The 17127-nt window shown below is 40.1% G+C and overlaps 1 protein-coding gene across 2 annotated transcripts in view; it reads right to left on the bottom strand.

Moving 5' to 3' along the window:
• gpat2 (glycerol-3-phosphate acyltransferase 2, mitochondrial) overlaps nt 1–17127 on the bottom strand; it is a 280683-nt gene that overhangs the window by 25250 nt on the left and 238306 nt on the right. For both annotated transcript variants that reach the window (XM_061928930.1, XM_061928929.1), the window contains 3 exons: nt 9467–9651; nt 8907–8984; nt 2931–3053 (listed from right to left, as the gene is read on the bottom strand). In XM_061928930.1, the coding sequence (XP_061784914.1) occupies nt 2931–3053; nt 8907–8984; nt 9467–9651 (386 nt within the window). The remainder of the gene's footprint in view (nt 1–2930; nt 3054–8906; nt 8985–9466; nt 9652–17127) is intronic.

The raw sequence follows: 17127 nt of genomic DNA on the forward strand, positions 1-17127 counted from the left end.
TTTTTCTTTTTTTAATGCATTCTAACTCATCAATAAACGTTAGCAAAAGTCAAATAACAATGGAACTAATGGGAGTCATTACATTACGTCATTGCGTCTATTCCGCCTATAAAGCGCTGTAAAAAATCCTCCAACCTTTTATAAACACACTAAGTATATATGTAACTTGGTAACAGACACATTCATAATAACATGTAATACTTACGCATTATGGCAGCGTATTAATTTTACAGAAGCATCACAACGTTCACCTTGTAAATAATTCAATGTATATACTGTGATGATGATTAACTTGTGTGATGACTGTATTATGCTAAAAGTATATATTTATACCATGAATTGATTAACGTGGACTTAAACAAGTTGAAAAACTTATTCGGGTGTTACCATTTAGTGGTCAATTGTACAGAATATGTACTGTACTGTGCAATCTACTAATAAAAGTCTCAATCAATCAAAACCTTTTCCTTCAACAACAGCTACTACTATTCATGGCAGACTCCATGAGAGACAACAACGACTACTTTGGGACAAATGAAGATCCAGAACCTCATATTTTGGAGCCTGAATATACGGAAGATGAGCTACAAGTTTTAGAAGCTCAGCCATTAGCAATACTGCTACGTGCTGGATCTGCTAAGTACAAAACAAGAAATACAAATGACAAACATAATAAATCACTTACTGTACAATGCCTGCTTTCAGTGGGATGCTGACAGATGGGATGTTCATATCCTTCCGTTTGTATAAGGAATTAATCATAGTCCTCACACAGGTAAAAACAAAATTAAAAACAAAACACACATTGATATTGATCCAACAACACTACTGAAATGATAAATGGGGTAAGTCGTCGTCTTTCAGTCAGTAATGCACACATGCAGCAACACACAGGAGCCATTTTATAGAGGTCATATTATGGTCTTGTTTCTACATTTAAGTCACTCCCTTGTGGTCTACATAACATTTAATAAGGTATTTGTGGACAACATTTTGCATTGATTATGTTTACAAATGATCTTCAAGTGGCTTTCTGATCGTCTATTCAGGATGTAGGTGGTCTTATTTCTGTGGCTCCACTTCGACTGCATCTTCTACCCGTCAGCCATGTTGTAGTTTTTTCGCTAGTCTACTGACAGATATAAGTTAAAACTACACGCTCCTTTGTATTGGAAATGGCAACAATGGAGGATGTAGAGTATGTGCATGTACGAGCAACAAGAGGATAGAAAAAGAAGGAACTTATTGACTACGATGGCGGACTTGCGCAAAGCTCTTTAGGTAAAACTTAACCATATATGGAGATAGCCGCTGACGTCAAACATTGGAAAAACATCACAAGATGGGCAGATTCCAAACAACCCGTTTGGAGAAAGTATGAAATAAGGCAAGATTGTTTGATTTGATTTGCACGGTTTGATTTGAAATTTTCAAGCCTTATGCAGATCCCAAATACACAAAAACAAGTACTAATAGGAAAGAAAAGTTGGTTTTGCATTATAGATCCACTTTAAATCAGGGCACCGGTTTATTCAACTGTCCTTCCAACAAGTAGGACTCAACCCTACCACTGCTGTGCCAAACACAAGACTTGGTGAGGTTCTCCTGGAAGTCCATTTTCAACTAGCAGCTAATTCATGTTGAAGTGTTTGTATCAGAAAAATGGATCGACAAAAACACAGGCAGATGATAGATTAGCCTACCCAACAAAGGTGCAGCAATTTTGCATTGATAAGGGTAGAGCGGGACGTGAAGTACAACACCTGGCGGTTGATTTTCCAGAATAACAAGCTTTGTGTTTAATAATATGTCACTTAGGTTACCTGTACCGTTTTACCTGTACTATAGATGGGACTCTGCAATGTAAAACACAGCACAATTAAATTATATTGATAGGTTGTACTATCCCCATTTCATTTGTAAAACAATAGCATCCGGAACGTTTCTTCTAAAAGAATAGTACAGTAGTATACCTTAACTTCAATGTTTGCCAGCCAACAACCATTCAAAGTCATATCACAAGACCAACAAACTGAAGAGACATACTTTGTATATATGTACAGTATACCATTTTTAAGACCCAAATGTTGCATTAAACATTTGATATGTCTTGCAGGGTTTACAATATTCAGCGCTACCAACTAGCTACCCTTTCGTCTTTATAAGGCATGTCAGAACACAGAGGAAGAGCTCTGACTGAGAAGAATGCTAAATGCATGCATCCACAGCTTTGAAAATGTTCTCTGAGGCAAGAGTTGCACCCACCGTGACTCAAAGAATTGGTTTAAAAAATAAATAAAATAAAAATAAAAATAAAAATAAAATAAAAAAATATATATATATATATATTCATGCACGCACGCAAACACGCAAACACACACACACACACACACACACACACACACACACACACACACACACACACACACACACACACACACACACACACACACACACACACACACAAATGAAAAATACTGAAAACTCTTCAGGGAGTATGTGAATAATGGATAAACTTGTACTGTTGCATTTGCATCAGTAAAATAAGATCAGAGTTTAACAACTAATCTTTAATGGCGAAGGTAATTGAGTGGTTTAGCGAACATCATTCCTGGTCAGTGTGCTTTGATGCTCGTCATTAAAATATTCCCCTCCGAATATTTACCACATCGCGCCTCTCAGTCACTTTACACTTTGGGAATTGATTAGTTGCTGTGTGATGCTTTGAAAAGTCACACTCATGACAAGCTTCAATTAAAGATGACACACATATTACACCTGCAGTGGCAGCTTTTGTAATGTAGATGTTCTTACATCAAATATCCCTTTCATGGGTCATCATGTAATACCAATGTCCCATACATAGAACCTCCGGTGCTTTTCTGGGGCACGTGACAGAGCCAGAAAGACCCAGTGGTGCGCTTGGGTACCTTGTAGGAACAGAAGTCCGGCTCCTCGCAATCAGAATCGCTCTGATATGGGTCGTCACTTGTTGTCCAGGTCAGCGCGCCCTCTCTCTTCCAGAAATCACAGATAGGATTGTCCTTTGGAACCTACGTAGAAGCACGATATGACATTTTGTAGCATATTTTGGAGACACTCAACATTAGTGAATGTGTCCAAACAAAATAAAATATCACATATGACATCTCCTCTTCACACAATAAAGGCCTACTGAAATGCGATTTTCTTATTTAAACGGGGATAGCAGGTCCATTCTATGTGTCATACTTGATCATTTCGCGATATTGCCATATTTTTGCTGAAAGGATTTAGTAGACAACATCGACGATAAAGTTCGCAACTTTTGGTCGCTGATAAAAAAGCCTTGCCTGTACCGGAAGTAGCAGACGATATGCGCGTGACGTCACCGGTTGTGGAGCTCCTCACATCTGCACATTGTTTACAATCATGGCCACCAGCAGCGAGAGCGATTCGGACCGAGAAAGCGACGATTTCCCCATTAATTTGAGCAAGGATGAAAGATTCGTGGATGAGGAAAGTGAGAGTGAAGGACTAGAGGGCAGTGGGAGCGATTCAGATAGGGAAGATGCTGTGAGAGGCGGGTGGGACCTGATATTCAGCTGGGAATGACAAACAGTAAATAAACACAAGACATATATATACTCTATTAGCCACAACACAACCAGGCTTATATTTAATATGCCACAAATTAATCCCGCATAACAAACACCTCCCCCCTCCTGTCCATACAACCCACCAATACAACTCAAACACCTGCACAACACACTCAATCCCACAGCCCAAAGTACCGTTCACCTCCCCAAAGTTCATACAGCACATATATTTCCCCAAAGTCCCCAAAGTTACGTACGTGACATGCACATAGCGGCACGCACGTACGGGCAAGCGATCAAATGTTTGGAAACCGCAGCTGCATGTGTACTCACGGTACCGTGTCTGCATATCCAACTCAAAGTCCTCCTGGTAAGAGTCTCTGTTGTCCCAGTTCTCCACAGGCCAATGGTAAAGCTTGACTGTCATCTTCCGGGAATGTAAACAATGAAACACCGGCTGTGTTTGTGTTGCTGCAGTCGGCCGCAATACACCGCTTCCCACCTACAGCTTTCTTCTTTGCTGTCTCCATTGTTCATTGAACAAATTGCAAAAGATTCACCAACACAGATGTCCAGATTACTGTGGAACTTTGCGATGAAAACAGACGACTTAATAGCTGGCCACCATGCTGTCCCAAAATGTCCTCCACATTCCCTGACGTCACGCACTGACGTCATCATACCGAGACGTTTTCAGCAGGATATTTTGCGCGAAATTTAAAATTGCACTTTAGTAAGCTAACCCGGCCGTATTGGCATGTGTTGCAATGTTAAGATTTCATCATTGATCATTGATATATCAGACTGCGTGGTCGGTAGTAGTGGGTTTCAGTAGGCCTTTAATGCATTGAACACAAGTATAATGCATACTAACAGAGGTTTACATTACCTCATGAACACAGCAAGCAAATAGGGATAAAAACACAGTTTAGACCAGGGTTAGGGAACTTATGGCACAGGAGCCAAATTGGGCTCTTTTGATGACTGAATCCAATTCGCAGATAATTTAAAACATTTCCATGCATTTTGATCCATCCATCCATTCTCTACCGCTGGAGTTTAGGCCATGGTATGGCACTGGCTCCTGCTACTGGCAGACATACAAGCATTCACACTCACATTCACACACAAGGGCCAATTTAGTGTTTCCAATCAGCCTATCCCCAGGTGCATGTCTTTAGAGGTGGTATATACTCTAAAATTGTTTGTCTTAAAAATGCACGCATTTATTTCTGTTCGGTGTTAGAAAATATCATTTGGCTTTCACGGAAATACATTTGAAAAATATTTGGGTTTCATGGCTCTTTCAGCAAAAAAAAGTTTCGGACACCTGGTTAGACGTATTTTCAACACCATAAACACAGGCAGATTTTGCACGCACCAGAAACATTTACTGTACTTTATCACAGCCATCGCTTTATGTTGTATAATGTTTAGATTTGTACTGTGTTTTACCACTCATGGCCGAGTGATAATAGTGCTCTGTGATGAAATGATACTTGTCGGTGCTTATAATCCTCTCAGCCAAAAAGAGCTCTTGGTGTTATTTTTTTTTAATTGAAATGGATGATTCATGGATTAATGGGAAGCTGAGCCACATCATTTTACCTTGCACACATAAGCTTGTCTCCAATGAAAAGTTAACGGACAACATGTGGTCTAAAACGGATGTAAGCGTTTTGACTGACACATTATAGAAATTAAAAATAGTTTTCCTTGGTTGTTTGACTCAGTTTTTTACATATTGGTCATGCATGAGAAGTTAAATATTTTTTGTGAAAGAAAAACAAAAAACTAGACAGCAACGAATATTTAAATGTTCAAACCCCGTTTCCATATGAGTTGGGAAATTGTGTTAGATGGACTACAGGCAGGCCAGTCGAGTACCCGCACTCTTTTACTATGAAGCCACGTTGATGTAACACGTGGCTTGGCATTGTCTTGCTGAAATAAGCAGGGGCGTCCATGGTAACGTTGCTTGGATGGCAACATATGTTGCTCCAAAACCTGTATGTACCTTTCAGCATTAATGGCGCCTTCACAAATGTGTAAGTTACCCATGTCTTGGGCACTAGTACACCCCCATACCATCACAGATGCTGGATTTTCAACTTTGCGCCCTATAACAATCCGGATGGTTCTTTTCCTCTTTGGTCCGAAGAACACGATGTCCACATTTTCCAAAAACAATTTGAAATATGGACTCGTCAGACCACAGAACACTTTTCCACTTTGTATCAGTCCATCTTAGATGAGCTCAGGCCCAGCGAAGTCGACGGCGTTTCTGGGTGTTGTTGATAAACGTTTTTTGTCTTGCTTAGGAGAGTTTTAACTTGCACTTACAGATGTGGCGACCAACTGTAGTTACTGACAGTGGGGTCTGAAGTGTTCCTGAGCCCATGTGGTGATATCCTTTACACACCGATGTCGCTTGTTGATGCAGTACAGCCTGAGGGATCGAACGTCACGGGCTTAGCTGCTTACGTGCAGTGATTTCTCCAGATTCTCTGAACCTTTTGATGATATTACGGACCGTAGATGGTGAAATCCCTAAATTCCATGCAATAGCTGGTTGAGAAAGGTTTTTCTTAAACTGTTCAACAATTTGCTCACGCATTTGTTGACAAAGTGGTGACCCTCGCCCCATCCTTGTTTGTGAATGACTGAGCATTTCATGGAATCTACTTTTATACCCAATCATGGCACCCACCTGTTCCCAATTTGCCTGTTCACCTGTGGGATGTTCCAAATAAGTGTTTGATGAGCATTCCTCAACTTTATCAGTCTTTATTGCCACCTTTTCCAACTTCTTTGTCACGTGTTGCTGGCATCAAATTCTAAAGGTAATGATTATTTGCAAAAAAAAAATGTTCATCAATTTGAACATCAAATATTTTGTCTTTGTAGCATATTCAACTGAATATGAGTTGAAAATGATTTGCAAATCATTGTATTCCGTTTATATTTACATCTAACACAATTTCCCAACTCACATGGAAACGGGGTTTGTAATTATAATAGTAGGAACCAAATGAATTAATTAATATGTCATTATATTCTCATTATGATCATAAAATTCATTATGAAATCATATGTCACCAACATGTGAGTGCATTTACATTTGTATGGCAGTTAATATTAAAACTAGGGCTATCAAAGTTAACGCGTTAACTCATGCGGTTATTCACCAACAAATATTGCATGAATCATGTAGAAACGCAGATTTACAGCGCAATTTATTTTATTCTGCTTTACTTTAATTACGGATGGTTACTCGAAAGGCAGAGCAGGTTGCTTTACTGTCAGTGATGAGGTTAATGCATGTCAGTGAAAAGATGAGTGAGGAGAATTTAATTGGTGTCCTCGTTGGCAAATTACACTTCAAAATAACGGTACTTTAGATCAAACGGTTACAACGTTTTGAACAAAGAAAATTATGTGCATTTAAGTAAAACATTTAAAAATGTTCCTTTATGACATTTTTAAGATAAAATTGCCCAATTCCTGTTTAAAAAAAAAAAAAGCTGATTTAAATTATGCACGCAAGTAATTTACTGTGATTATTCAAAATTAAAAAGTGGGATTGATCTGATTGAACAGCATTACTTAAAACCTTTTTACTAAACCCACAACCAGTGAAGTTGGCACGTTGTGTATATCGTAAATAAAAACAGAATACAATGATTTGCAAATCAGGTTCAACCTATATTCAATTGAATAGACTGCAAAGACAAGATACGTAACATTTGAACTGGTAAACTTTGTTATTTTTTGCAAATATCAGCTCGTTTGGAATTTGATGCCTGCAACATGTTTCAAAAAAGCTGGCACAAGTGGCAAAAAAGACTGAGAAAGTTGAGGAATGCTCATCAAACACTTACTTGGAACATCCCACAGATGATCAAGCTAATTGGGAACAGGTGGGTGCCATGATTGGGTTTAAAAGCAGCTTCCATGAAATGCTCAGTCATTCACAAACAAGGATGGGGCGAGGGTCACCACTTTGTGAACAAATGCGTGAGCAAATTGTTGAACAGTTTAAGAAAAGCATTTTTTCAACGAGCTACTTCAAGGAATTGAGGGATTTCACCATTTACGGTCCGTAATATCATCAAAAGATTCAGAGAATCTGGAGAAATCACTGCATGTAAGCGGCAAGGCCGAAAACCAACATTGAATGCCCGTGACCTTCGATCCCTCAGGCGGTACTGCATCAAAAAGCGACATCAGTGTCTAAAAGATATCACCACATGGGCTCAGGAATACTTCCGCAAACAATGTCAGTAACTACAATTCGTCGCTCCATCTATAAGTGCAAGTTAAAACTTTACTATGCAAAGCGAAAGCCATTTATCAACAACACCCAGAAACGCCGCTGGCTTTGCTGGGCCCGAGCTCATCTAAGATGGACTGATGCAAAGTGGAAAAGTGTTCTGTGGTCTGACGAGTCCACATTTCAAATTGTTTTTGGAAACTGTGGACGTTGTGTCCTCCTTCCAAAGAGCAAAAGAACCATCCGGACTGGTATAGGCTACAAAAGCCAGCATCTGTGATGGTATGGGGGTGTATTATTGCCCAAGGCATGGGTAACTTACACATCTGTGAAGGCACCATTAATGCTTAAAGGTACATACAGGTTTTGCCATCCAAGCAAGGTCTTTTTCATGGACGCCCCTGCTTATTTCAGCAAGACAATGCCAAGCCATATTCTGCACGTGTTACAACAGCGTGGCTTCGTAGTAAAAGAGTGCATTGAAAATATCTCCCATTGAAAATGTGTGGTGCATTATGAAACGTAAAATACCACAACGAACACCCCGGACTGTTGAACAACTTAAGCTGAACATGGGAGATAATTCCACTTGAAAAGCTTCAAAAATTGGTCTCCTCAGTTCCCAAACGTTTACAAAGTGTTGTTAAAAGGAAAGGCCATGTAACACAGTGGTAAAAAACACCCCTGTGCCAACATTTTTGCAATGTGTTGCTGCCATTAAATTCTAAGATAATGATTATATGCAAAAAAACAACAACAAGTTTCTCAGTTCGAACGTTAAGTATTTTGTCTTTGCAGGCTATTCAATTTAATATAAGTTGAAAAGGATTTGCAAATCATTGTATTCTGTTTTTATTTACCATTTACACAACGTGCCAAATTCACAGGTTTTGGGTTTTGTAAAAGTGAGTGTGTGACCTTGGGACAGATTACTTCGTCTTCAATTATTTGTTGTCGTGAAATTTATCATACAAAAAGGTCAATCATCTTGGCTGCAGAGATTCCATTTTTATGTAATGTCAAACATTTTGGGCAATATGAAAAATGCAGCTTACTTCTTCCATGATCAAGATGCCACATCGCACCAGACTGTCAATTGCATCCAAAGCAAAACTCTGAGAAGACTGGCATGGCTGCAGAGATTGGAAATGAATGAGAGAGGAGGTGAGAAAAGCAAAGAGCTTCAGCCCCATCACACATCTAAGACCAGCAAAGGAGGACAGGTGACAGAGAGCACAGGCTGTGAGGTGGAGAAGAAACTGAGATCAGAGGAGGAGAAGTAGAGTCGGCCATTGAGGTGCATGAGTGGGAACATTATTTTTCATGCAGGAAAAGGCTTAGAAACATATCTGCAATAGGGGTAGAAAAAAAAAGAGGAGCTGCTGAAATGAAAGGTTGGCTAACTGAAAAAGACATCGTATATCTTGCCCGCATTGAAGTTAGTGTGATGGAGCATGTACATATACAGGCACACAAACACACACACACAATTGAAGACCAGCAGAGCGGGGTGAGTCACTGTTCAGCTCCATTAAACATCCATTGAATGAGACACACCGGATGTGACTACATGTGTGTGTGTGTGTGTGTCTGTGTGATATGAATTCAAACTCACTGGTATAAAGCCCGGAGGCAGGAGATGGCAGAGCTGCAGGGCTCTTTCAGTCAGCTCGGACTGCAGGAGCACCACATCAAACTCCAAGTCACCTTTGACCTCCTCTCCATCTCTGCTGTCAGACCTCACCTCGCTGCTGACGCCACTGCCGGCAACCTCATACAGCATAGCTGACACAGCGCATGCTGGGGGAAAGAAATATGTATTACTGCAGAAATAGACCGACAGCTACATATGCCGCTGGTTGATCTTTGTCACTTGAGAGCGTGTAACGAATGTATTGCACATATGTACGGAATCTCCCAGTTGTCCGTGTGCAGCTTGGATGGCGCCATAGATTTACCCGAGGATTGTACCGAGTGCATTTGCTGCGAGTTTGAAGTTAAAAGTTAAAGTACCAACAATTGTCACACACACACTAGGTGTGGTGAAATTTGTCCTCTGCATTTGACCCATCCCCTTGTTCAACCCCTGGGAGGTGAGGGGAGCAGTGAGCAGCAGCGGTGGCCACACCCGGGAATCATTTTGGTGATTTAACCCCCAATTCCAACCTTTGATGCTGAGTGCCAAGCAAGGAGGTAATGGGTCCCATTTTTATAGTCTTTGGTATGACTCGGCCGGGGTTTGAATTCACGACCTACCGATCTCAGGGCGGACACTCTAACCACTAGGCCACTGAGTAGATCACTAGGCCACTAAGTAGGTTACTAGGCCACTGAGTAGGATGCAGAGCTTCGCCAAACAGCTGGAGTGACGAGAGCAACAAGTTATTGCGGTGAAATCGCGTACATTTGCGCGAGACGATTGGTAAGTGGGATAAATGTAACAACAAACAGGCAGACGATCCAATTGGAAAAGAAGAAGAGGGGTTGACTTGCTCGGATTTGTACTTTTCTCCAGATTTTTCAACGTGGGTAAGTAACCTATTATTTAACACAAAAGGTTCTGAAAATTAGGCAGGCCGATATTATCGGCTGATAAATGCGTTAAAATGTAATATCGGAAATTATCAATATCGTTTTTTTTATTATCGGTATCGTTTTTTTAATTTTTTATTAAATCAACATAAAAAACACAAGATGCACTTACAATCAGTGCACCAACCCCCATTTACACTCATTCACACAAAAGGGTTGTTTCTTTCTGTTATTATTTTCTGGTTCCTACATTATATATCAATATAGATCAATACAGTCTGCAAGGGATACAGTCCGTAAGCACACATGATTGTGCGTGCTGCTGGTCCACTAATAGTACTAACCTTTAACAGTTAATTTTACTAATTTTTCATTAATTACTAGTTTCTATGTAACTGTTTTTATATTGTTTTACTTTCATTTTTATTCAAGAAAATGTTTTTAATTTATTTATCTTATTTGATTCATTTTTAAAAAAAAGTACCTTTAGTTCACCATACCTGGTTGTCCAAATTAAGCATAATAATGTGTTAATTCCACGACTGTATATATCGTATCGGTTGATATCGGTATCGGTAATTAAAGAGTTGGAGAATATCGGATATCGGATATCGGCAAAAAGCCATTATCGGACATCCCTACTGAAAATCAAGCAGATTTATTTGGTTTTTGTGTTGTTCTTTCTGTCTCACTCTACCCTCAAAGCCCAAACGTACTCAGGCGGCACGCACACGGAACAGCGTTCGCAGAGGTCCGCGTGTACTCAAAGTGGACGTTCGACAGGCCTGTGCAGGTGAAGCTCAAATTTTTGGGCGGCGTGGACTCTTCTCCGTGCACTAGTATCACACAAAACACTACACGGCGTGTATTTTCCCATCTTGTCAATCCAGTGGTTTGGCGGAGCGGTGCCGTGCTGTGCACGCAAACTTGGCGGCCCGCTGAGCATTCAGCAAACTCGGAGCACAGCTTCAACGCAACATAACTGCACCTGGTGGAATCCCATGGTGATCTGTGTGAAACTGCTGCTCTGACATCTGGTGAAAATAGAAGCCTTTATGAAAGTATTATTATAGCAAAATTATTTACAAACGTCTATCTCAATCTATGCGTGTGTAATCCAACTCACATGCCTGTGTATTAATGTGTGTGTCTGTATATCAGGGGTGTCAAACGTACGGCCCGCGAACAGGTTTTATTAGGCCCGCGGGATGAGTTTGCTAAGTGTAAAAATGAGCCGAAATTTTTGAATGAAAGAAACTGCTCTTCTAAATGTGTCCACTAGATGTCGCAATAGCAATTCTTTGTATCTTTGTAGAGGATGCTACATATGGAAAAAAAATAAACCACATGATTATTACATAATTTATTCAGAAAGTATAAATAACAACAAATAAAGATAGAATACTATTAACCGCAACAGGTAATTGTAAAAAAACAACAACAACAACAGCATTATGATTTGTACCTTTTCAGAATGTGCTTGTTTTATTTTTAAACAAAGGAAACAATCTGAAGTTGTCTTAATTTTTAAGTTATCCTGCCGTGATTTTACCAGTCCGGCCCACTTGGGAGTAGATTTTTGTCCATGTGGCCCCTGGTCTAAAATGAGTTTGACACCCCTGCTGTATATCAAACTGAGTGAGTGTGTGTGTGTGTGTGTGTGTGTGTGTGTGTAATCAGATCCGCGTGTGTGTTTTAAGTTGTCTGTCCGTATTATGATTTGTCTATGTGTAAAAAAATATCTGTCTGTCCGTATTTCCATCAGCCAGTGACGTGCTGTCAGGGGAGGCAAGTGAGGCAGGAGATGTTCAAAAACGAAATAATAAAATAAAATGAGTTTCAATATTTCTCTTTTGGTCTATGCTTTCTATGTGATTTTGGTGTGGTTCCTGCATGTATTGATAATTTTCATGGTCAAATTCGCGGAAATTCCATGTTTCCTGATCAAAATAACGCAGCAGACGAGAAGTGAGTCAGACACAGGTGGTGTCTCCACGGCTACACACAAAGTGTATTGAGCGCGAGCGTGTGAGGGGGCGCGTGCTTGTTGCCGCGGGGAAAAGGCAGGCCATGAGGCTGCAAGTACCTCTGCCTCAAAGTAGGGGGCGATATATTGTCAACTTGCAGTTCAAAAGTTCATAAACCCTTAAGAAGTCAAAGAAAAAAACAACAGACAACTATTAAGTTCCCGCAAACTGTGATGATTTTTCGCCCTAAAAATGGAGTATTTGATTTCTAAAGTAAGGAATTTTTCAAGACTGGATTGTCAATCAAAGCAAGAAGCCATTAATACTGGGAGACCAATGCCAGAGCTGCCAGATTTGATAACGTGAGTGGTCCGAGGACAGAAAATAACTTGTTCATTTCAAAAGGATTGGTGTACTGGAAAAGAATGGCTTTGTGGCTGTACTACAAAAACGTCTTTATTGCTTTCTCTGCCTTTTATTCTCAACGAGTGACCGTATTTGGACCCAAATGGAATATACTGATCTGAAAAAGCTGCCAAGAAACCTCGAAAAACATGAAAGCTCATCTGCCCACATTCAATGTCAGATTTCTTTCAAAACATTTGGAATATCACGTATTGATCTGGCTCGAAATGAGACTAAATATCAGAATCCACAATGCCAATGTAAAGGAAAATGGTGAGATATTAAAAGACCTAATAAACACCACTTGCTTTTTTGGGGAAACAGGAACTTGCATTTCGTGGTAATTACCTCAATTGAGAAAGAGAGACTTTTAAAACTCAAAGAAAAAGAGGAAAAGGAGGACTTCTACAACAAAGTCATAGAGATCTTCGTACAGAAGGAAAGGCCAATGGACTTCAATTACAAGTAAAGGTAAGATAAACTGTCACTAAGGGGTCCCCAAACTACGGCTTCCGGCCTGCCAGCGTCCAAGAACCGGCCCGCCGGAAGTCCCAAGTTAAAAAAAAAAAAAAAACATATCCATCCATCCATCCATTTTCTACCGCTTGTCCCTTTTGGGGTCGCGGGGGGTGCTGGAGCCTATCCCAGCTGCACACGGGCAGAAGGCGGGGTACACCCTGGACAAGTCGCTACCTCATCACAGGGCCAACGCAGATAGACAGACAACATTCACACTCACATTCACACACTAGGGCCAATTTAGTGTTGCCAATCAACCTATCCCCAGGTGCATTTTTCAAATGATTATTTTTAAAAATCTGTCCTTTCTAATCCATTTGTTACTCTCGGTGACTCCAAGCCGCTCAGATGTCTAAAAATGCATTTTCCCATCGATAACGTGACATCATTGCGCTCGCGTCGCAGTGTCGGGTGAGCACGCAGCAAGTGCGCGCTCTTTCAGTCAATTAGTGCGTGAGGAATATAAATATACTGTATATTTACAGTCATGGTCAAAAGTTTACATACACTTGTAAAGAACATAATGTCATGGCTTTCTTGAGTTTCCAATAATTTCTACAACTCTTATTTTTTTTGTGATATAGTTATTGGAGCACATACTTGTTCGTCACAAAAAAACATTCATGAAGTTTGGTTCTTTTATGAATTTATTATGGGTCTACTGAAAATGTGACCAAATCTGCTGGGTCAAAACAGAAACCACAGACCTTTCCTCCAGAAGGTCTTATCTTTGTCCATGTGATGTCAGATGAAACAAAAATTGAGCTGTTTGGCCACAATACAAGGCAATATGTTTGGAGGAGAAAAGGTGAGGCTTTTAATCCCAGGAACACCATGCCTACCGTCAAGCATGGTGGTGGTAGTATTATGCTCTGGGCCTGTTTTGCTGCCAATGGAACTGGTGCTTTAAATGGGACAATGAAAAAGGAGGATTACCTCCAAATTCTTCAGGACAACCTAAAATCATCAGCCTGGAGGTTGGGTCTTGGGCGCAGTTGGGTGTTCCAACAGGACAATGACCCCAAGCTCACGTCAAAAGTGGTAAAGGAATGGCTAAATCAGGCTAGAATTAAGGTTTTAGAATGGCCTTCGCAAGGTCTTGACTTAAACGTGTGGACAAAGCTGAAGAAACAAGTCCATGTCAGAAAACCAACAAATTTAGCTGAACTGCACCAATTTTGTCAAGAGGATTGCTCAAAAATTCAACCAGAAGCTTGTGGATGGCTACCAAAAGCGCCTTATTGCAGTGAAACCTGCCACGGGACATGTAAACAAATATAAACATTGCTGTTTGTATACTTTTGACCCAACAGATGGGGTCACATTTTCAGTAGACGCATAATAAATTCATAAAAGAACCAAACTTAAATGAATGTTTTTTGTGACCAACAAGTATGTGCTCCAATCACTCTATCACAAAAAAATAAGAGTTGTAGAAATTATTGGAAACTCAAGACAGCCATGACATTATGTTCTTTACAAGTGTATGTCCACTTTCGACCACGACTGTATATACAGTCGGCCAAATTGTTTTAACCCGATGCGGCCCCCAAGTCAAAAAGTTTGGGGACCCCTGGTCTAGTGTGTGCTCTGCAGTGCTGTGTTAATTGTGTGCTAAGTGTGTTGAAAAGTTTTATTCTAGCATCATACTGTGTGTTTTTGTGATTTTGAGCCGGTGCCCTGGCGTCATACTGTCGTGTTTGTAAATCTGACTTGTGAGTCAGTGACTTAGCATCATACTGTATGTTTGTAAATCTGACTAGTGGGTCAGTGCCTCCCCAACCTCAAACCTCACTGCACGTCACTGCGATCGGTGTGTGTAAAAAATGTGTGCGTGCATATTCACATGTGCGTGAAGCAGGAATCCTCTGGCTCCTTTCACACATGACTTTTGCGACACTGTACAGCGATTTGAACATAATTTGCGTTTTTTTTATTCATCTACTTCGATAACAAGGTGATTTTATAAGGAATGTAGCTTACTAAGTGCATTGTTCAGTTTAGTTATGCATCAAAATTTCGGCCACCAAAATTGAATTTTCGTCTTTCTGCCGAAACAGGATGTTCTGATGATGTAAGAAAGACGTACGTCGTTGTCAATAAATCCAAGATAGACTCGCGGACAGCGATCTGCAAAACGTGCAACGTGGAAATATCAAGAGGGCAGTGGCGGCTGCTGGTCATTCATGGAGGGAAAGCGCCAGCAGGGGGCGTCTGCGTGAGGCCAGTGTGGCCGCCTGTGACTGCTTTGGGACAGTGGATGCTCACAGCACTCGCTGCTCGTATGGGACAGAAGTCAAGAGTCTCCAAGAACCAGTGCTGTCTCCACCAACACCAGAAAAAAATGCTGGATTTGTTGCTATTCAATTTTAAATGAAGAAAAAATTAGTAAAATTGTTAGAAATGTCTCTATATTAACTCCAAACAGAATGGAACTTGAAAAATGCTCCTTTGGTAGTATATATTTCAAAATCGATGATATGCTCAGTTCGACCTCAATCAATAAGGGATTCAGCCTCAAACAGATCACCCAATTATCATGCACAAGCCCAACGTCCAGGCGAGCCCATTATCTATAGACTCCCAGAAATGCTAGGCGTCCGATGGACGGAACAAAGCTGTGTATTTATACCAATGACTGTCTACTTTCGTTGCTTTCTGGTTGATTCCTTTGAATGCTGAGCATCAACACTGTTCAATGCACTGTGATGCTATAGGAAAGAATGAGAAGAAGGTCATGTGACTTGTGATAAGTAGATGATTCATGATAAGTCAATGAAATGTAAGGTAGCATTTCCATAGTAATGTCCCGAGAGAGCATTTGTATTGTTTACCCGTCTTCAAGATGACTTACTTTTAACTGTGGGAGTTATTTATTATTTTTTTAATTCTCATGTGAAGGCTGAGGTATCCTTGCAGGAATACAGGTGTACTCTGTTGGGGCTGAATAAAGCCTAGTTTGCACATTTCTTTGTACCATGTTGGTAAGATGCTTTTTTCTAGATGTTTTGTTTTTTTAAACATTCGCTCATTAAATGTGCTGTTTTCAACTTTCTCATACAACATTTTTTTTTAAAAGCAGAAACTATAACAACAACACCACCACCGACTAGATGATGTTACCATTAGTGGTTTAACAGAACACTTTTGTTTGACAACTATATTTTTCACAATTACAAAGTCTACATAATAACAATTTTTTACAGGCCCGAATAAAATGATTGGTGTTTACGGCGGTCACTCACCCGGTCTCGTCAAGACGTACGCGCAGGGAGCGCGTGCACGTTTGCATGGGTTATGTATGTACGTAATTACGTCATAATCTATGCAACATTTTGACCAAAGAACCACCATTACATGTTATGTAGACCACAAGGAAGTGTTTTAAATGTAGAAAAAAAAATCTTATCTTATTATCTTTTGTATGCAAATAGACCTGAATAAACTTGCTCATCGACAAGGTGCTTTATAATCCATTGTGCCCTATGGTCAGAAAAATACAGTAATTAAAAGCAAAATAAAGTAAATAAGTAAAAGACCTGCTCAGTGGCCAGTAATAATTATACAGTTTTAACAATTATCTTTTTTTTTTGTGCTCCAGAAGGTACAAAACAGACGCTAGAAGCTACCACGACATGTTTGATGGTTGACTACCTCAGGATAAGCAGTATCCACGTTTTGAAGTTGATCCTCATTTCCCAATTTAGGCTGCGCAACGCGATAAAACGTGGTGACAAAAGCAAAAATGAACTAAATAACCGGCAGAGTAAACTTGAAGCTGGTTTTGCGATAAAATGTCTGGTCATCTGCGTTCATTCTGACATTATTGTTTGTAAATTCAATGGCTGTAAAT

This window comes from Nerophis lumbriciformis, linkage group LG33 (genome assembly GCF_033978685.3).
Source record: "Nerophis lumbriciformis linkage group LG33, RoL_Nlum_v2.1, whole genome shotgun sequence".
In the NCBI taxonomy this organism is placed as follows: domain Eukaryota; kingdom Metazoa; phylum Chordata; class Actinopteri; order Syngnathiformes; family Syngnathidae; genus Nerophis; species Nerophis lumbriciformis.